The sequence below is a fragment of the Molothrus ater genome, chromosome 2 (assembly GCF_012460135.2).
Source record: "Molothrus ater isolate BHLD 08-10-18 breed brown headed cowbird chromosome 2, BPBGC_Mater_1.1, whole genome shotgun sequence".
Taxonomy (NCBI): Eukaryota; Metazoa; Chordata; class Aves; order Passeriformes; family Icteridae; genus Molothrus; species Molothrus ater.
In genome coordinates, this window is record NC_050479.2 from 90,817,432 (window position 1) to 90,840,364 (window position 22,933).

Genomic DNA, 22,933 nt, shown 5'->3' on the forward strand with positions numbered 1-22,933 from the left:
AACTGCATTGCAGCAATGAATTTATTTATTGCTAGCACAACATTCACTACTTGCTCATTACCACTTTGCTGTCCACTTTTACTTTCATGCTGAAAAAGATCAATTCTGTTTTATCTTAACCAATATATGACAAAAACATATGCTAAAAATGCAATGAGAAATTGTTCTTTGAACCCCTTAGGGACCTGGTTGATTCCTCAACAGCAGATCTTTTTCCAGTCTGTCTCATAGAGCAAAATGAAGTAGAAGGTAACAACTGTAGCCTTACCTGAGAGCTTCAGGAAGGTAATTCCCATCCCTGTATTACAAATACACAGAAATTGTGCAAATTCTGAACGAGAAAGGATACATTCGTATGGCTCCTGTTCTTGTTCCAATGGCCAGAATTTTCTGAACTGGGTCAAACGCTAAGGCGGTGGGTAGGTAAGGAAAACCATGGCGAACCGTCTGAAACAGAGCAAAGGAGCAAAGTGACTGAACTGCAACCACTGACAACAGCATGAATGCTTCATGCTTTTGTTTTTCTGTATGTTCTAGCATTTTCAATGCATTTCAAGAGAAGTATTTAAAAAGATACAGTATTTCAAATACAGAGGTAAATTTTGTTCATACGAATTTCTAGTTATGCTTTTCACTCAGTAATATTTTAAATAGTTTTATTGCAACAAAGTAGATTGCAAAGTGTATGCTATTATACAACTGGTATATATTGCTGAAGTGGTATACTGAAAGATAACCTTGATATGCAGGGCAGCTGAACTGTAAACTGAAAAAAAAGACACATAATATGCTTTCAAAACACTCAGCCTCAACAGAACAGCTCCAGCAGAAAGAAATGGAATATGTCCAGGGGAAAAGATCCAATAAACCAATAAACTGAATCGAGTCTATGAGGTAAAAACCCTTAATATCAATTTAAAAAACAAAGACGCCAGAGAAAATGTTCTCAAAATGAGCAGCTGAACCACTCACCCTTTCTTAATCTTTATTTACAATACTGTGCTTTTAATTCTAATTTCTGCAGAGATACTTTGGGGAATAAATAAACTGAGCAAGATACAACACACCCTTGAAGACTGTCTCAGTATTTTAAGTTACCTTAACCTGGAGGTTATGACCAACATGACTTGCCCAATTCTTATGAGGAAGAACACTAACATAAGAACAAAAGTGAAAATAATAAGACACATAAAAAAACCCAAGACACATAAAAAAATACACATAAAATGAACAGTAATTAAATTTTTGTGGGGGGCTGCTTTCCTAAAAATGGACACAAAATGCTATTTTTCAGTATAAAAATAATGGTTTATATTATTTAACAAAATAAAACCTTGAACTCTAGGACTGACTCTTTTTTTAGTAAGTGGTTGGGATTGGAGAGGAAGTACTTTGAACTGAATGAATTTTAACTTTTTAAGCTGTCTTCCTCTTCCTTGAAATTATCTAGTTCAAGAACTATGTCTGCTGAAGCATTCAGCAGTCCCTAGGGAACAATGTCAACAAAAGGGACTCCTTAATTGCAGACCTGTTGAGTAAAAGGCAGCTGATGATTCCACAGCTGTATCACTCCAGCTCCTCCATTACAGCTGGAAACACTTGAACTGATATTCACAAGCAGTTTGGGAACAACCAAATGTATGTTTTTCAGCAAATAACCACTTCCTTAAAAGAGATCTTACTTGTCTCATATATTAATTGCTGCTGATAAGGGAAGTTGTTTAAAGAATGTCTAATAATTAGTTTCTAGGCTGAAAAAACCTAGAAGCATATGCTACTTCAGTAAGCTGTAGAAAAGTAACTCACTTTTTATGTTAATGTAGGCATTTATCAAAGATCTCAATTTGTATCTGGTTTGTTTTGGAGTTTTTTAACTTTCTTATCTTCTTAAGTATCAGGATTACTCAAATATAAAGTTTTTTTATTCTGATATCTAAGCTGGGACCAGACTTACACCCCCAGAAGTGGTTTTACCTCTCATGTCACAAAAATAGAAGCAACCATGGATTGTAGCATTTTCTAGTGTGTTGAACATGTAGCATTACTAATCTGCTATTATATTTGAAATTTCTGTATTCTGGTGAATAAAAATTCTTCCTTATCTGAAAAAAAAATTTCTTTTCACCAATTGTCCTTTTCCAATTATTGATTTTAGAAACACTGTCTATAATAAAGTTTGAAATCCTATCAGTTCCAGTCACAGTAAGCTTCTCTGATGTTTAGCCATGACTGGAGTTTTCAGTAATATTTTTAAGATCTAAAAATGCAAAGATAAATATTCTTAAAGAGCTATTTGCATCCTTGTCTACATATTATGGATCTGCATTGCATTTTCAGTATTCTGCAATCTAGAGTCAGACTTCCCATTTGGAAATTTTAATTAGGTCCTGTATTTGAGATAGAACTATGTTTTAAAACAACAGTGATATACATATTTTCAGGATCATAGCTCAGTACAATTTTTGAACTCTAGGATTGACTCAAAAGTGCTCTTTCTATTTTGCAGCCATTTTCTAATTTTGAGTATTTAGACTAGTCCAAATTAGCAGTTTTTTGTGACTGTAAAATTCTGCCATTTGTAAAATTTTTTTTTTAAATTTGTTGAAATCCACTGAACATCCAAGTAAATTACACCTTTCAATTAAAATATTTGTATTTATTGAGATTCCAAAAAGAACAAAACCATTTTGGAAGGAAAGCCAAGTAATACAGTACAGAGTCAGGGCAGAAAAAGATGTCTCTATAACTGAGGGTTTGGCCCAAATTCGTGCAGCCTCAGAAATTATTCTGAAAATTAAACCTATTACAAAAGAACATGGAAAATCTTTAACACTCCAAACTCCCAGGTTCTTGTCCTCAGCTTTGGTGTAACAAAAGCTTTTTGGTCCTTTCTTTTTCAAAGGACTGTGAGAAAGATTGACATGAAAAGCCAGAGCTTGGAGTAGACTTTTCAGCTGTGCTTTGATACAGCTCGAGTGAACCTGAGTGTAAGGATGAGTAACAGTTCCAGAACTGTGGCTGGGCTTCCTTACAGCATTTACTAATACATATGAAAAAGAGAAGGCCACAAAATTAACTCGATCCTAGAATGACAAAAAAAAAAAAACAACAAAACATTCCTATTTTATCTGAGTTCTATCCAGTAGGAACAACAGAGAACAAAACTATCAATGATGCTCAGAAACACAAAACAAAGCAGTTGGGGTCAATAGCAGGCAAAAGTAGAAGAATGGTTAAAAATCAGTCTGTGATCAAAGAAATATAAGGCAGCCTAACTACCCCAAATACCCCCAGAAAGAAGCTGCCAAGAAAATAAAAGGGAGAGAGAAAATCCAGACAGCAGATGGAGCCAGGACTGCTTTTCTCCACATTATCCAGCTTCCTTTAATGTCTCTTTTTTGGGCACGCTGTCTCTAAAGGCAGTCTGTGCTCCCTAGGACATACAGTTTCCGTGCTATATGCAAAACAATTTACTTGAAACAAAACAATTACAAATGCAGATACAATTTCAGTATAAATCTCTGTTCAGCTTAGTTATTTTCTCTTAAATTCTCTTCTAAATCATTTTAAGCAGTGAATTGCATGTATTTATCATTAAAGTAATCTTTACACAAACAATTTACCTAAATTAATATAGGAAATTGATTATTTGGGCTTGCTAGTAATCTACCAATGAACATTTTAATATCCTGTACAGAACATAATGGTCTTTTTCAGTCAAAAATACCATGATAGATTTCATTAGCTGAAAAAAAAATTGCACTAGTACTAATATGCAATATCCAGTACAATTGTTCACAGGGTGCATAAGGCAATTCTTCAGTATAAGTTTTCTTAACGTTTATTCTGTGGTAGTTTATATCAGATTTCAAAGACACCTTTTTAATAAAAGTAATTATAACATTCTCTCACTCCAGAAAACACAGAACTAGATAAAATTTTCAACTGTATCAACTAATAGAGTTTATAGGCAAAAGTGTTTCTGAAAATTTGCATTAACTGAAAATTTGTAACTTTTCTACTAATATTTTATAGATGCTCTGTTTCATTTAACATCTGAGAGCAAAATTGATTTACTTAGGTAAATAATTTTTGAGAATATGTACATTTGCTAAAATTTAACTAGGTAGTCTAAACCTGTGGCTCAATATGTAGAATCTACTTCCAAATTGTCACCAACATGCCATACGCAAAAATGTCATTGAAGAATAATTGATTGCTTTACAGAATAGAGGATGAAGTGTTGACTGAAACCTCTCCAGCCTCTATGTCGGAAATTAAAAAATGACAATGATTACAGCATTTTCCCCACTTCAATACTATTTTTAGTAATGTGGTGCTCCAAGATTGTAGTGATAAAAATGAGTGCTTACACAAATGAGCTGCCATGTATTATATCACTACAAGACCATGACATCCCCCATTTATGGATCACTGTGTCTGTAATCTCTGATTGGTAAGACTGATCCCTTCTCATTAAAAATGGAAAGAGGACAAGGTATCAGCAGGCTTCCAACCAAAGTAAACAACACAGGAGAGATAAATTTTTTATTAGTTAAATTTTCATTTTTCAAAGTAATGCTTTTTGTAAAAATCACAGCTTAGCTGCAATTTTCAAACCCAAGTTATTGATTCCATCTAGCTCTCAACCTCTAATAGGAACCAGACCTTCTGAGCATATTCACAGAATATTCTAAAAAATTACTTTTTTTTTTTCTTAGATAAATATACCCACAGATAGTTCTTTTCCTTGGTGTAAAGCTAGAAACAGTCATCTGGAAAACGCCATTTACAAAAAGGACTCTGGACCCGTAGACTGGGAAAGCTGATTGCTGTCCCTGACAAGATGATAAAATAAAGACTAACAGAGCACATAGATAAAGATTGTTGCAGAAGTCAGCAGAGTTTCTTCAATGGGAAATCATGTCTGACTAGTTCTCTCTAATTCTATGAAGCTGTCAGCATGCAAGTAAATAAAGGGAATATGAATATACATAAGTTTTCCAAAAGCCTTCCAATAATATTCCACTGCAATGTTATTACAGAAACAGAAGTGTCATGGGACTGAAGAAATTTCTTTGTGGACTGAAAGCTGGTTAGATCACAGAAGACAAAGGACAGAGTTTTATGGATTCTTACCAAGAAGAAAATTCACAAGTAGAGTTCTCCATGCTTGGACCAATTTTATTGATTGTCTTTAAAGACCTATAAAAGGTAATGAACCCTGAAGTCTCTGAGATCACAGCTAATAGTAAGCTCCTTTGGATAGTGAAATTCAGTACTACCAGTGAGCAACTCCTGAAAGACTTCATTAGAGTGACTTAAGTGGCCAAGAAGTTGATTAATGAGCTTCAGTGTGGATATATATAAGATATCTAGAAGAAAGAAAAATCTTAACTAGATCTGCACAATGCTGAAATTGGAACTAGCATTTACAACTCCGCAAAGTAATTTTTGGCCATGGTTTTCATTCCTCTGAAATATTTGGTTTAATGTTCAACAGCAACCCCAAAAAGCCAAGTAATATTGGACATCATGAGGAAGAGCATAAGGAATAACATAGAGGGCATCATTCTGCTGCTACAGAAAATCTGTGTGAGCCCATTGCTTGAGAGCTGTTTGTGTTTGAAATAACACTTTCATAAACAAGTGAGTGGGTAAGCTAAACACATTTGGCAAAGCCATGGAGGCATTTAAAAGAAATTAAAGATTAGTTTTAAAATGGGGGGGGGGGGAATAGGACAAATTCATTGACATGATTGCTAAATTGATTTTAAAAGGACCAGCTAAAGATACTCCCTCCGACATATCAAATCCAGTGATGGTGAATGATGGGAGATTGGAAAGGGAATGGACTGCACAAAGTGATGTAATTTATTACCCTCCCTAAGTGACAATTCCGCTGCCACTGTCAGAGACTGACTGCTGGGAGATATGGACCATGGGTTTGTCTCAGCAGGCCATTTCTTATGAGCTTATTATCCTCACCAGTAGCAATGAAACAGAGAGGAAGAAAAAGGAGATCAGTATTGGTGGAGAAAAATACAGTAAAGAAAAAAACATGGAAAATGTGGGCACAAAAGAGAAGTGTTACTGAAATAGGAATATTGGGGCAGGAAGAAAAGATATGTTTAAGAAACAAGCAGAATTTCATAATATTCCCCTACAAAAACTTCTGCCATAGAAGAATAATACTTTTAGTAATAGGCAAATTTGGTTTGTTGTTTAATTTTTGAAATATGGAACTTACTTTGTTATAAAATGTCACCTAATTAGCTATGGTAGAATTTTGAGAAAGTAGCTGTCCTGGACATAAAGCAGACTTCAAATACAGCCTGAATTTTAAAAGTTTCATTTCACAAATATTACACACTGATAATTTGAAAAATAAGAGAGATTTTAGAGGATTTGAAATTAACTGACTTAAATATTATACATTTTTTGTACAATAAACATACAAAATTTTTTTTCTGTAAAAAAGATCTCTGCAGGTACTTCAGAGATGTGTTTTTCCACTGTCATTTTCAATTCTGCAAGCTAGATGTTAGACTATTAAATAAGGATGGTTCTATTTAGATGTGATTCATATAGATACAAACAGCCAAGCTAAGCAAACCACAGGGGAAAAATAAGGCCCTCTGAATTTCAAAAAGCATTCTCCTCATGCTTGTCCTTTGAAATACACTGTTGTGTATCAAAAATAAAAAATTAATATGATTTAGATAGGAAAATCCACAAATAAAGAAAATTACATTATCCATAAGATTCATTATCGCCAGCTCAGGTGAGGTTGGAGGGGAACTCTGCAGACTGTCTGGTCCAACCCCTCTTGCCAAAGCTAAAGGGGTTGAATTTTAATATCACTTTCTGGATCTATTTAAATCAGTGCAGCTATGGCCAAGCAACTGCTTGGCAGCTGCACCATCCTGCTACATCCACCACAGCACTGAGTTACAGCATAATATGTTACAGGGTAATACATGAATATAACCATCCCAAGAGAGGCATTATGCCCTTTGGAGAAATCCCAAGTCCAAGGGAGAATGATGTATGCAAAATTCTTTCACCTCTTCCCTTCTTATTCTTTCTAAAAGAACTCTCCCAAGTCCAAAAACAAACAAACAAACAAAAAACCACAATAAACCCCAGGCAAATATACAAAAAGGGAAGAAAAAATGAGAGCACAATGAAGGAATTGCACCCACTGTAGAGTTAATATGGTATCATGAACCTCCCACTATTGCCATGTAAACTGGCAAGAAGAAACAGTGCATCAGCATATGGAGAAATATCTTGACAATTCATAAAACTATATCTACCCTTGTCTTTAATGGAGAATTATAAAAAACCCCCAACCCTAAACTACTGATTGCAAAGTTCATTTTGGCCTACCTACTTCAGCAAGACTTCAGTCCACCAAATGGAAAACCTTTATAATCAAAGTAATTCAAACAGCAGCTCCATTGATTTTGTCATTGCATCATTTAACTGTATCACTCTAGAACCTGAGACAGGCTGGTTCAGAATATCATCTGCCTGATGGAGATCTGCTTCAGGGGCATGTACAAGAATTGCAAAATCATTCAACTAATCTGATGGCCCTGAAAGGGAAATATTTTGTCTTCACCGTGACTGTGGATACAGGGAATAAGATAATTTTGTAACATTAATAAGAAATTAAACAAAAAGAAATCTGTTTTTATTAAGTTTACATCAGACCAACATAACAATAACACTAATTAATTTTGCATGACTTCCCATTTTTGGATTTTCTGAAACTTCACTACTTTAGACTAATTATGTTCTGTTATGGCTGATTGTGGTTTCTGCTCTGAAAAAAATGCTTCAGTTGATGCTTTCAAAATATTTTTGTTTTAAAAAATAAACCAGCCATACTGGGGGATTGAAAAAATGTTACTGCTGTGATAAAGTTCTTGAAGGGTGGGGAGTTTGGTCTGGGGAATGACAGGGGAGGAAGCTAGAGAAACAGAGTGTTAAAACCACTTTGATACAAAGATAATCTGTATTATTGGTCTATTTCTGTGAAAATCTGTTTTGCAATGTAATTTCGCATTGTTGTATACAAATGCTATTACCAGATTTCATTACTAGCATTTACAATGTTGTTCACTATTTAATACTAATTCATAATTAATCTTCTCCCACCTTCTTTCTGTATACATGCTGTATTCAATTTGAATTTTTTTTTCTGATGTTGAATTGAGAACTTAATCTGAAAGTAACAGCCAGCATCTCACCCCACACAGGGTGAAGGTATATTCCAAATGAAATGCAGGTATTTTGTGGCAGGTTTTTACACTCTCACAGCAGTGAAATCCAGCAGATCCTGCACATCACTGTCCCCCTCTGCATTGCCTATGGAGCTACCAAGGACACAGCTCAGGCACCAATGAAGGATCCTAAGAACCAGATCCCTGTTTACATAACCACAGGCCACTTCTCCTGCCCTTGCCTCATTCGGGGAGCATTTCAAAATAGACGTAGGGACAAACAGGAATAAAGCAGGGATCTGTGGACTCAGTAAAATCAAGTTTCATCCACAGCTACATGGAATGTATCTGTAACACAAGTGATGATGGACAGCTGTAACTGAGAGCACATCTCCACCCTGAAGGGATACAATAGATGGAACAGGATGAACGAAGCAGAGATGAGCATTCATTAATTTATTATTATTTACTATTTTTGTCATGTCCAGTGGATAACAGAGATCTTCTCACAGGAACTGTTGCAAAGAACACAAACAGAATAGCATTCATCCTCCTCACATGTTGTATAGTGCTCAAAACAAATGTGAGGGAGGACAGGAACAAAATATGAGCAAACACTTCAAGAAAATAAAAATATGCAGTAAGGACTAGATTGCCTCACATATAGACATAATTGGATACTAGCTGAATAAGGGACCTGACTTCTGACCTCACAGCATTCTTATATAACAGACTTTTAAATGAAACAGAAACAATTATTTTTAATTTGTTGGATTCAAATTCTGCAAAAAAGACGTGCTACCATACACACATACATCTACTTATACACACCACAGAATTCAGTAAGGCTCCTTCTGAGTCCATGCATTCACCAACTCAAAGACTTGAATATTGAGGTAGGGGTTTTTTCAGTACTATATACAACTTAACTTCAAAGGAGCCATAAAGAGTGCACCTCCTCAGACTTTGACCCTAGCTACAGGTGACAGATTGTGTCTAGTATTTTTATTATTCATAGTCTTTGCTGGTGATCTGTTAGGAATGGACACAGCACTGCACAAAGATAACATCTTATTACATTTGAGCACACTTGCCAGCCATCTGTACCTAATAATGTTGCTTTCTCTCCTCTCCACAGATGCACATTACTTGTATTTCTAATCCTACAGTCCTCTAATTTTCCCCTGTAATGACTCTAACACACATTGTGACAAATTAATATACTCCACAAGCTACTTTCATAAGCACTTTTCCTTAGAATAGCCATCAGACTGCTATATTCATGCATTAGTTCACTCTCTACTGCTTCCTTTTCTCAGTTTATAAAGTGAATACACTAACTTTTCATAGTATTTTCACAGAGACTTCAAAAAGTGTTTTGGGCATAAATCATACACCAGGGAGTATCAGATGTCTCAGAATAGGAAGCAGATATGACTGGATATTCATCTAAACAAAGTGAGAATGGGGTCTGTCTTGGATTTAGTACAGCTCCACTGAGAACATCTGCATGTTTTACAGAGAATATGTATTTCTATCTGGAAAAAAAATCTTTATATTTATAGCCAAAAACCTCTAAGTAATTTCTTGGTAATTTCTTTAAAAAATTAAGTGTAAGTATTTTTCTTCCAGAAGTAAGTTGGGGGCAAAGCGGCTTATGCAACCAAGTTTTTATGTGACAGCTCCTCAATCAGAACACTGTGAGCCAACCAGTCTGAATTTCCTGTATCCCTCCTACAAGAGATTAAAAATTGCTTTTCCCACTGCAATAGTGAGAAAAAATCTCATTAACTACCTGGTGACCCTCGGGTGAGGAATAATACAGCCAGTGTTCCCACTAGAGTTGGAGTTGTTTAGCCTGGAGAAGATTAGGCTCCAGGGACACCTTAGAGCACCTTCCAGAACCTAAAGGGGGCTAAAATAAAGCTAGAGAGGGACTTTTTACCAGGGGAAACAACTTCAATTTGTGTCCCATTGTCCTAAAAGAGAGTAGATTCAGATTAGATATTTGGAAAAAGTTCTTTATTGTGAGGGTGCTGAGGTACTGGCCCAGGTTGCCCAGAGAAGCTGTGGATGCCCCATTCTTAAAAGTGTTCAAGGCCAGGTTGGATGGTGCCTTGAGCAGCCTGTTCTGGTGCAAAGTCTGTGCCCATGGCAGTGGGGTTGGGACTGGATGATCTATGATCCCATGAATTAAGAAAAAAACCCCAAAAAACTACCAAACCAACAACCAAGAAAAACGCCCCACTTGAAATGGGACACAAAATTAGAGCAAATGTCTTAACCTTTAGGTTTCCCTTTGTGAAATCAAGAGTTGAACTCAGTGATCCTCAAGGATCCCTTGCAACTCAGGTAATTCTTTGATTCTTATATTGTTAAAAATGCAAGGTCAACCATAAAAAGCAAAACAAATAAATACATGAAATAAGTTAATCTATGCAGTATGAATTTGTTCTCCTCTTGCAGGAATTAATTAAATTATCTTCTTCTGCCATTGTACAGTGGAGCCAGAAATCCATCTGCAGTCATTTGAAACAGAAAGGAAATTCAGAGTCATTCTGGCTATCTAAGGTGGGCATATAAAAAGAACAACTAACCTTAAGATCACTCTGCAACTGTGCAGAATATGTGCAACAGAATGTGAACACAATGGGAGGCCCAATGGGAAGACGTGGGATAAGTTAAATATGCTAAAAAGAAAAACAGATGCAAAGCAGGTCAAGCTGGAAACTCAAAACAGAGGACCCTGAACATTTTGGATTTTCTCTGGCATCTATACTGCAGGGATAATATAATTTCCATCTCACAGAAAGATTATGAAGGTCAATTCATTAATGTTTATAAAGCTTTCAGAACTACAGTGGTGAGCACTTCTGTTGGAAAAGTCCATGGGGAACTTAATATTCAGGCATGCTCTGAGTTTTAAGTATGCAAAGAAATATTGAAGTACTTTCCTATGAGCAAACACTATTTGTTCTGCTAAATTAAACCTATAGAAGAAATATAGGATCATGTAATTAAAAGTTGTCTGTGCAAACAAAGGTATTTAAGAAATGTGGAACTTTTCGAGTGCTTTATTCAGCAACCTTAAAGGTCTGGAAATAATTTTGAAGATGCAATTGCATGAGTTGGCCATGAAGGGTGTGCATTACTTAATTTAGGATTAATAATACAAAAATACAGATATTTGCACAAAAAACCCCAAACAAGTAAATCCAGTTATACTACTAGGGGCACCTTAAAATCTTCAAAATTCTCTCAAAAGAAGCTTTTTATGTGCTATGCTCTTTCCTATGGGTAAGTCCTATTTCTAATTAATACAAACAATTAAAGAAGAATAGATTATGCTCATCACAAATTTCACAAAATTACTATATTCTAATTTAGAAGTGTCATTTATGACTCTGGAGTTTTAAATAGAATAAGGTTCTGCATGTAACTTTAGATCCAAACTCTGGTATAGAGGAAAAAAAATTCCCCACACTATTTTATTTACCACTTAAGTATTAAATGAACTCTGAGAACTTACAAGTAAGAGCTCATGCTAATTTTAAAATGGGTTTTCACTAGAATGTACCATTTTTCAAACATTTTAATTTTTGCTCTCTGTATGACCTTAGCAAGGAAGCAAGACAGATTAACCAAACAGCTCAAACTGACTAAAACACTGTGGATAGCTTATAACAAGGTTTTTTTTGTTTTTAATACTTCATAATCAAAAATGTGCTCCTGCAGCATTGTGCTTAAATTGCCATTCCAAAATTCATCCTCTCTCTGTCATCACTGAACTATAGTGTCATGTTGCATTTGCAGCTAAAGTACCTACTTGGCTGTTGTCAGAAGGATTACATGTTTATCTTCATAGGTTGACAAAATAAAGTATTATAATCTATAAACTCTCAGAATTAAAATTTAAGACCACCTGACAGGAAATCCAGATAATTAAGGTATTTAACTTGGCTATTCCTGGACTGTATCTTGAAGTCCTGTTTTTGCCAAACGTAAGCAGGATTAGGAAGGCACACTTGCATGTGGCCATGAGATTCCATATCAGTTTTAACAAAAGCCTAAAACTGTTCTGGTCTCCATGGGTTTTGCAAAAAGCCTGGGTAATGAACATACTGAAAGTATGACTATACTATCAATATTAACAATACAGCAAGAGTTAAAGGATGTTTATTGTGTTGCAAGACTACCCAGTAATAACACTGAAGACCAGTTTGGAAAAGAACAGAAATCTCATGCTTTGGGGTTTAAAGGTAGTCCATAACCATTTGGGAAGAAATTCTTTGAGAAGATTAAATTGCCAGTTCCTGGACCTTTTCAAGGGTACTCAGTTGCTGCCCACAGCAAAAGAAAATGTGTTAGAGTGGATTAATTGTATACCTGGTAAAGTACAACAGTTACTGTGCTCATAACTGAGGTCTTGATTTCAAAGTTATTAACCTCACGCTCTACAAATTCAATTCAACTCTATGATTGTTCTCCAAGAAAACCCTGAGTAGTTCTACATGGGAGACCTGTTTTCATGAGAAACAAATACTTCACATACCAAAAAAATGTACATCTTCATTCTTACTCAGTTCTTCCCAACTGTGTCATCCCCTAACAAGCAACCTTCTGAAAAAGTAATAAAATCACTCTTTTCTCATTTTATGTTCCATTTGCTCAAAGTTCTAGTTAAATGATTTAAAACATCCTAACTGTGAGCTTCTCACTTCCTTTATTAATAGCAGATCTTTCTCCAGTGCCATATTCTAGTTTCTGGATGGTCTGGACAAACACAGGTGAGCCTAAAAATGCTTGCCAGAGAAAAAGAAACAACACATATACAGAGGGAAAATACAAAGAACCAAACCCAAGGAAATTAAGTCTATCCCAATTAAAATTAACATAGACTTTAGTAGCATATTCTACTGGATCATGCCTAGTTTTAGGACGATGCTGCTATCTCACATATTTAATTCAAGTAATGTGAACTATAATCAATAATTTCATTATTTTCACTTGGATATCAAATCCCAAGAGCAGCCCCTAGATGCAGTCTAAACTGTACCTCAGCTTCCTGCCGTCACAAAATAGGTAAGACAATATTTCACATTGCTTGATACTTTGAAAATGGTGCCACTGATTTATTATTACATCTACCAACATATAAATTTATCATGCTTAAAACAGGACATAGCTATTTCATACAGAATAGTTTCAAGAATATTTCATTCTTTCAATATGGAAGATCACATTAATGATTTAAACATAAAGGCCAAAAGTAACTCATTGAGCATCTCAGTGTAAAATATTCAGTTTACTTCTGTTAAACTCTAATCTGTATCTCAAAAAGACACTGTGGTCATAACCAATCTAAAAATGCCACAAAATGGAGAGCTGGCTTTCAAGTGTGTTACAAATGAAAGCAGGAGTGTTGCCGTTCAAAACAGCATTCTGCTAGAGGATTGGATCTGTATTTTCAGTCAAGCAGACCTCCCACTAACTTCAGAAAGGCAACTTATTTACATAAAAAACTGCAGGGAAAGGCCTTTTAATTCTTAAGTATGAGTCAGCTTTTATGTTTCCCTTCTAAACGAGGATTTTTATAACCAGCAAAGAAAGGAAAACCAGTCTGAGGTGCTACTTAGGCTGTTAGCCCAGATGCCTCGACCCTGCAGATAACAAACCAAAATTGCCATTAGCTTTACCCAGTTCTGCGTGCAGCAGGATCACAGATCCTTGAATATGCAGCCCGTGTAACTTATGTAACTGAACATGCAAATACCCAACTGAAATACCAGAGGTGCTGCACAACAAAAGCTCAGGGAGGACGGAATTTGGGTTATGTGTGTGTGGTGTACTTTTAATCTGATGCAGACTGACCGAGGTACAAATTCTGGCAGGGCTCTGGCCCCTGGAGCAGGCAGGGGGAAGCTGTGCCTGCATCAGGCCCCACTGCCCCGGTTCCCTTGCAGCAGCACAGGGCCCTGCCAGCTCCTGGGGCTTCCTTCAACCACGCTCCAGGTGCTCCTGAAGTGCGGCAGAGCTGCTGAGATGGAGCCCGTGGAATAAACACTGCGGAGTGTCGGGAGCACATGAGCACCCAGGGGTTGGGAAGTTTGCTTTTGGCATACCTTTGTATCTTGGAAAAAGGAACCTGGTATTTTGTGTACCACAGACTTCTGCAGTGACATACATTCATAAGCAAGCGCTGCTGCAAGCAACCAAAAGGTTTCCTACACAAATATTTACTTTGTTGAGAACATTTTAACCTGAGAGCTAAGACAGGCAAATATTAGCTACTGAAATCTTCTTCAAATGACATATTCCTTTACACATATTCCAAGTAGATCTATCAAGGACATAACACTAACTGTCTTCAAGCAATATCAAAGCAGACAAGATAAATAATGGAGACTAGGAAAAAAAATTTCATTTCATCTTATGTTGCTTACTTTCACAAATATGCCATACAAAATAAGAATATATATCTCACTAAATACAGATCTTTGTCCTTATCACAGGACTTAAACACGAAAAAACCATTCTGAGTTTTAGCCTTACCTAGAAATCTCTGAATAATGTACCTTGATTGTTTGTGTTATCTTTTTACTGACATGACAAAAAACAGAAATCACTCCAGAATACCTGGAGCTTCACAAAATGCTAAATTACTGTGTACCCAAGCAAAAGTAGTCAAATCCAAGCCTGGCAAGCAGGTATGATTCTAATGCACTCATCACTGACACTCTATTAAACTACAGAATCATTTGAGTCAAAAGGCTGGAACCTGTTGTGGTTCAGGATGACAAACAACTATAAGAAAAAAAGAATTAGTATTTTGTAGAACCTATCTAAAGGTCTCTGAGTCTTTAAGCCATAGGGGCTCATTCTTTTCCCCTTGAACTCTGGAAGAGTTTTGACACCAGCTGTAGCTGCAAGCCAAACAGAATTAGAAACATGGTATCTGAGATCAGGGAAGCTGTGTGTTTCACAAGGACCAGATCTGCACACAAAATGTCTCATAGGCTTGTCTTGGTTATTTATATTTCTTTCTTCTTTCCAAACACAAAAAGTAATAATGATGTGCTGGAGTTGACTGTCACCTAAATTTCAGATCAATTTGTATCTGTTTAATAAAAGTATACTTAATAGGTGAAGTCCATTTACTCCTAGTAATGCAAATTGCACTAATTAAAAATTCTGGTTTTGAAGCTTCTAATCAAAACAAATAAGCAAACAAAATTTCTAGTAAAGCCACCAGAAGTCACATAAAACTGACAGGTAATAGTAGAAGACTATAATCTCCTTTCGTATTTTGTCTTCACTACAAAAGTATGATTTTCATATTCCAGAGTTCATCAGAAGTACCAAATAGTTTGTTCTGTTTTACAGGTGCAAGTATTTAAAACCACCACTAAAAGCTTTGTTGCAGAAAACAGATACAAACCAAAATACATACAGGGATATCTTATACTTTCTACTCATAGAAAATTCCCACTTAAGGAAGTGATCAACACATTAAAAACCAGAACAGATTTGGCAACTTTTGGTATTTATGCTGTCCCACTAAGTTTGCTATCATGCAATCAGAAACTTCAGTCCTAATGGTAAACAGCCACCTTGAATCTACATCCAGCTCCTCACAAATAATTGAGGTCCTGGGTTCAGTAGTCACTGCACTGTTTTTTATTTCTAGCTTGTGCCTTTTACTTGAAATAGAGAAGGAAAAGCAGGGAGGATGAGAAGAGAGAGGAGGGGAAGTAGATGCACACAATCTTCAATTTCTAATGACTTGTAAATGTTATCGGTACTAGCACCAATTGATGTGCTTTCCTGTCCACAATCCTGTCAGCCGTTTGGGGTCCAAGTGTGAACTTGGAATTCAGCCCTGAGTGCTGAAATCAACATTTCTACGAATTTACTGACCACCCCAACTCTGCAGCAGGAAGAAAAAAGCATCCACTGGATCTCTGTCTTTTCATTCCAAAGTCCTTATACAACCACTGCAGTTCTCAAGTAAAACGCTTATTGGTATCATATTACTACCCCCCCCACACACCCCCCACCCAGGGTAGATTTTATTATTTCCATAGAAAATAAAAATACAGCTTTTACCTTACAGATCTGAAAATAATCTGAAGTGAGCGTCTCCTGGATCTCCTCTCTGGGTGTCCCTGCAGCTCCCGCAGTCCCTCCTGGGTGCACGGAGCCACCAGCCCCACTTCCACTGCCACCGCCACTGCTTCCAACAGGGGATGCGGCAGTTAAACCATCCAAAACTTTGCGAAAATTAAATTTCTTCATTTTGGAAAAATATTTAGGAAGATTTGAAGGGGGAGAAAGGATGTGTCGTAACACATTCAGCTACATGTAGCGACCGAGAAAGTCTTTAATGGTCCTCTGAGTGAGGCAGCACTTTAAGTCTCTTGTACCAAACAGAATGTCAATATTAGGTATAATTGATCGAAAAACACAAAGGCTTCATTTTGTCAGACGCAAAAGCTACCTGGGATGGTCCTTTCCGAAAATAAATAAATAAATAAATAATCCACAAGCAGCAGGACTAAGATTTACGTTCAAACAAGGAACAATGGAACAACCGCCATCGGGTTCGCTCGCAAAATCCACATTTAGCAGTGGTCAAAACAGAAAAGTAAATAAAAAATTCAAGCCGGCATCCAAAACAGTGGGATCCATCCCTCTACCTTATCTGCCTAAGAACTGCCTTCGGCACTTGATTATTTCAGCAAAACTACCGAAATGCGTCTACATTCAATTGCCCCTTCCCCTCAGAACCCCTTGGAGCCAGGGGTATCTCTGCCCCCGAGGTTTCCGCGGAGCGGATTCCCCGCTCCCAGACGCGGGTGCGACTCCTGTTCCCGGTTCCCTGCCCACCCCAGCAAATGCCGGCAGCCGCTGCCGCACTCGGCGCTCCTGTCTCTCCCCTCGGGCTCCACGGCGGGCTGCGAGGTGCGGGCTGCGAGCCCCCTCGCTCTCCTCGCCACCCCGGCCGCCGCTCCGTGAGGAGCGACGGCAGCGAGCGACCCCCTTAAGCCAGTCCGGCCGTCCCGGGCTGACCACCCGTCCCGTCCCTGCGCTGACGGACCCCCGCCCGTCCCGATCACCGAGCCTGTGCCGCTGCCGTGCTCTCCCCCGGAACCGCTCCGGCGGGACCGGGCTCCCTCGGGCGCCGGGGGGGACGCGGGGCGGGGAGGGGCGGGTGAGGAGCGGGGCGGGTGAGGAGCGGGGCAGGTGAGCGGGCAGCGGAGGGTGGTGGTGGTGGTGGTGGTGGTGGTGGCTCCTGCCCGCCCGGCGCGCTCGCAGCCGTTCTCCGAGGTACTGAAAGCTCCGCCGGAGTCAGCCGCAGCTCCTCCTCCTCGCCTTCCTCCTCCTCCTCTCTTTCCCTGCCTCCCGCCCCCGTCCGCCAGGCCCCGCCTGCCGCAGCAGCGCGCAGTCCGCGCCCCGCCCCCGCTGCCGGCTCGGCTGTGGGCGGGGGGGAGGGCGGAGAGACGTTAGTGATTGACAGGCACGCGCGCGTTCCTATCCCTTGCTGCGGGCCGGCCGCGGGAACGTGACTGGCGGGCAGGGCAGAAGGGGCGGCTCCAGACAGGGAACAAGAGATGTTTGACGGCCCCCGCGATCCGCAGCCTCTGACTGGAGCGCTGTGAGGATGGGCGCCCACTCTCACCAATAGAGGCGCAGTTCTGCGACGCCCGGCCCCCCAGCCCGGCGGGATGGGCGGGGCCAGGGGAGCCCCCGCCCCACTGCGGCGAGAGCGGCAGCGGCCGCGGAGCTGCCGAGGGGAGCAGCGCCGGGGCGGCGGGGCTGGAAGGGAGCAGGGTTTATGGCGGTGGGGGGGAACTGAAAGTTGGTGTCGCAGCTTCAGCTGCGTGCGGGACGTCGAACAGACCCAAAATTCGGCATAAAGTTGTGTCAGGGGAGACTTGAGTTGGATATTAGGAAATGGTTCTTTCACCCCGAGGGTGGTTGGGCACTGGAACAGGCTCCCCAGGGAAGCGATCATAGCACCCAGCCTGACAGAGTTCAAGGAGTGTTTGGACAGTGCCCTCAGGCACATGGTGTGACTAATGGGGATGGTCCTGTGCAGGGCAGGAGATGGACTCAGTGATCCTTGCGGGTCGCTGCCATCCCAGGATATTCTGTGGTTCTGTGCAAATGCCACGGGAGGTGACGCTCTCGGCGGTGTCAGGAGCGGTCCTGACAGGAGCCCCCATTGCTCGCAGCGGCTCGGAGGGGTCTGAGTGGGTCGGTGCTCAGCCCTCACACTGACTTTGCCTCCTCGGGGGCAAATCCCTTTTTCCTTCCCGGGAGGACTACAAAGGACCCAGGGCTGCCCTTCCCGAGTCTCGCTCCGAAGCCGTGCAAATCGCTGGGGGCAGCTTTGTGGCCTCTGAAGCGCGATCCGGCACAGGAGGTGTTACACTGCACACAAGCCTCTATAAAAAGGTTATTCAGGTCAGGAACAAATGAGGCAGCGATTAAAAGTGACTCATGGCACAGCGCTGTCAACGTGGTTGGAAGCCGAGAACTGAATAAAATGGTGTAAGGAATAAGCAGATAGCACCTCTCCTGTATAGGAATTAATCTGTAACACCTCACCAAAGTGTTGTATTTTCTTCACACTTGAGGTGACCAATGAGTGCACACTGGTCACCTAATTTTTCACGTTTTAGGGGTGCTTAGTGTAGTTCTGATACCCACTCTAACCCCAAATTTGGTTTTTAATCAAATAGAATACTACAGTTCCATGAATCCTAGTTTTTATTTCATTATCTTACACTGAGATTTATGCTTTTTTTTTTTACACTTTAGCTTATCCCTTTGTGTTCACAGGTACTCCCCATCTCCATGATAAAAAGATTGCAGTGAAGTTCAAAGAATAAGTGTAGCTTCACTTAATGCCCTCATGAAAAATAAAGGGTACATTGCTGATGAAACGGGAAAGGTTGATAGGTTTCTGTAGCCAGGAAAAAATGGACAAAACTTTGTATGGGAAACAAAATATATGAGGACTATGGCAAGGAGACAGAAATGAAAAAGGGAATGGAACTGAGTAAGCAAATCTGTAAAGATAAAAGTACAGAGTTTTGAAGAATGAGGAAAAGTCAAAACCCAGTTGAAGCTATTTGAAGAATGTCATGTCCTACTAATACTATGTTCACCAGAGGCAATGCAAGTTTAAAAAAAAAGAAAAGCTAACAAAGCCCAAAAGAAACATAACTACATGAATTGTAAATAGGAAAGGGAAAGATAAGGTTAAAAAATTAAATAATTAAGATGAAGAAAATATCACAGAGACTTACAAAAAGTCTGTCTGGGAGTCAGAGGGTACTAGAGGAAGAAAATCTGATAACATAATAATTTTACAGTTCTAGGGAGGACAGAGATAAGACAGTTTGTTTTAAGTCAAGAAAAGGATGAAAATTAGAAGAATGAATTATAACTTTGGAGTTGGAATAAGGTGCAGACATTTTTTGAATACCAACAACATTTCTCTTCCAGAGAATCGCTATGGAAGGCGGGTTATTGATGATTAGATACTACCTCAGAGTATCCAAAAGGGTGAGCAAGGATCCTTACACTGCCAGTGTGCTGTTAGGAAAACTGACTTGTAGGGAAAAAAAACAAAACAAAAACAAACTGACCAATAAAATACAATCAGTCCTGTTTATAAACAACTGTGAGAAAAACTTGGTCTCACTACTGGTGCATGTAAGGCATGTATGTTCCTTTTGAAAGTTTTTCTCTAAGCTGGACACAAATCCAGAAGCAGAGAGGGAGTGATGGAAATGAGAGTTGTGGGATGGTGCAGAGGGAGACAGCACAATGCAGGACATAGGCAAACTCAGTTTTGACAGGCGCAGAAAGAAGCCCCATTGAATGACCACATTGCTGAGAAGTTTTGTTGTATAACAAAAACAAAAAGGGGAAAAATATGGTTTTGACACAGTAAAAAAACCTATTGCTTCTTTTTTTTTTTTCAGTGGAGAAACAAGCAGTAGATATGAGGCATTCTGTTGCTGGCTTGTACTGGTTTAGATGATATTGGTGTTTCATAGGATACTTGTGAGATTGCCACCACAATCTTACAGTTTTAATAAAAGTTGATAAAATTAGGAAAATTTGGAAAGATTTTAGATATTAAATTGATACATAAATGAAGTTAAATCATACATGCCAGTGCATTGTGGGAAATATGTATCTGGATCTGTATTTTAGATAGAAATGAGAGGGTATTCTCCTCAGTGGTTTTTTTTTTAATAGTATCCTTTACATTTAGTAGTCATCTTGTTCTGCAAGGTCAAACAGAAACCAAATGTTAAAAGGATAACAGTTTACTACAAAGATTTTGCTGAGAAAGAGGATCTTTAACAGTCCACACCATCAAAATTCATATGAACTTTCATTCTGATTTTTGCTTAAGGAAGCTTGTGATTATGTGCAGCAATATAAAAAGATTGGTCACAATAAAACCTGGCAAAGGAGAGGGATATTAATTCAGTGTTCTCTCAATCTGATTCAAGAACTTACCAAGAAAATGAAGAATCAGGAAAGATGCGCTTAGATCAGCTGACCAGAAAGTGACAATATTAGAGATTGGATATGTTTTGATCATTAATGTTCTGGTCAGTTCTCTGGCTTTCTTGTTTAATTTTTCTTAATAGCAAATCCTGCTTTATACTGTGGACTAGAGTTTCCTGACTTCAAAGCTGCAAACATCCTTTAATCTCAGTTTATATTTTTGGTAGTTTAAAAAAAATACATGCAGAACTGTGCAATAAGTGATGGTTTCACAGCTGACACTTTTTAAGTGATTCATGTGAGTCCCTTTGATAATCCATGTGTCAGCAGTTAAAAGCAATGACCCTTGAGAGAAATCACTGTATGCCCACCAGCAGCGGACTGGACCACTGCCTTGCAACTACACCCTGGCAAAGAACTTCAGTGCTTTTAGAGAAACTAAGGAAAAAGATGTAATCAAATCCCAGAAACACATCTATGCCAGTGCAGGCAAAACTGTGACTTTGCACAGCTACCTATTCCTCATTGCACTGTGGGACATTTGCCAGTGTTATCCATGTTTCTGTGTAATTCCAGAACATCGAATGGCAGCAAGCATAGTGTTCCTGCCTGCAGAGCTCCACTAAAAATATCCCCAGTCAGTGCTGAATATCTGGTTAGAACAGCTTGCTGAACTCTATCAATTAGCTAGATCTTAATCTATTTAATGTGTTTTATTAAGGCCATATAATGCTAATGTTTTAATCAAAATGTCAAGCAGTACTAAATCAGATTCATTAGGAAGGTCCAAGTCTATCACATCCATGTGGTTACCTTGATCAAACAAACCTGTAATTGCATCAAAAATTGAAGTCAGGCCTGCTTGTCAAGTCTTGTTTCCATAAAGCCATGTGGACTTGTTTCATTACATTCCTACCTTTAACTCTTTATTGATTGAATCACACATAGCATGACTGCTTTAATTCACATAACATCACTGTTTTGTCTAGGATTACCAAGCATGCCAGGTCTGTTATTACCTTGGTCATTCTGCTTGATTCTTGGAATAACATGAGCTTTCCTTTTGCTCTTTGAATATTAGCTGTAAAGAGAGCTGTTAAAAATTAACATAAGAAGGCTGGAAGTCTCCTACTCTTTAAGGATCTTTGGATACTCAGGTGCCATAGAGACTGCTGATTGAAAAACAGCAGTGCCATTCTCATCCTACAGAGGTGTCAATGGATAGAAAGATAATTCATCATCCTCATGTAATATTAATACATTATCATTTTTCTTTCTTTTCATAAGAACAGGATGGAAATATTTACCATAAAAATGAGATCTTTTATGCATGCTCTGAAACCAGATTTCTTAATGAAGAAGCTGTGGAATGTGTCTGTACAAAACTGAGAATGTAATTTTGTAATAAGGACTCCATTTTGTGCAGTAGGCAAAGTACAGGTGTAAATTAGCCCCTGGGTAGAGTTCCCCATGGATAAATCACCTCAGCTTGAGGTGATCTGTTCTCATTGCTGTTGAAAAGGAAGGTCCTGCATCCATTTGAACTCTTGGGAGGGTTTTGTCCCTTCAGCAATGCATTCATTTGCTAGGGAAGTCAATAGTTTTATTTTGGGTTAATGAGCTGGATTAGCTCTGCACAGAGTCAGACAAGCCCTAGAGCCAGTGCAAAGGGAAGCAGACCTGGACAGAAAGATGAGGGTAGCCCCACTTTTGTTACATGTTGTTCAGCTCTGGTGTACACTAAAAATTCATTGTGAGGGTGGCCTATTGAGCTGCCTTCCAAATACCTGCCCTGCTCAGGAAGGGCTGCATATCTCAGTGAAGAGCTGTCCCAAGCCACCTGAAAAGCAGCTGGGGGCAAAGAGACTGCCCTGTCATGACAGAGCAATGGGGCTTTCTGCAGAGGGTTCTCCCAAGGCTCTGGCACTCAACCTAGATTTGGTTGCTCTGAAGCAGGGGCCCTTTTCTAACAGGTTGAGGGGTCCAAGGTGATTGCACAGCAGCAACTTGCTTTTTTACTATAGCAAGTCTGCAAATATCTGGGATGTCAAATTAAGATAACTTGGGTTCTAGTCAAGACAATGTCGGGCCATGCCTGGGAGGCACAACTGGTCTGAGAGGCTTGATAAATTCTAGGGTAGTTAATATATACCATGTACCATATTGCC

General features: G+C 39.0%; 1 protein-coding gene across 1 annotated transcript in view; it reads right to left on the reverse strand.

Moving 5' to 3' along the window:
- STXBP5L (syntaxin binding protein 5L) overlaps positions 1–17,579 on the reverse strand; it is a 187,780-nt gene extending 170,201 nt beyond the window's left edge. The window contains 2 exon segments of the mRNA XM_036389711.2: positions 350–447; positions 16,338–17,579. Of these exon segments, the coding sequence (XP_036245604.1) occupies positions 350–447; positions 16,338–16,526 (287 nt within the window). The 5' untranslated portion in view covers positions 16,527–17,579.
- Between the last annotated feature and the right edge of the window lie 5,354 nt (positions 17,580–22,933).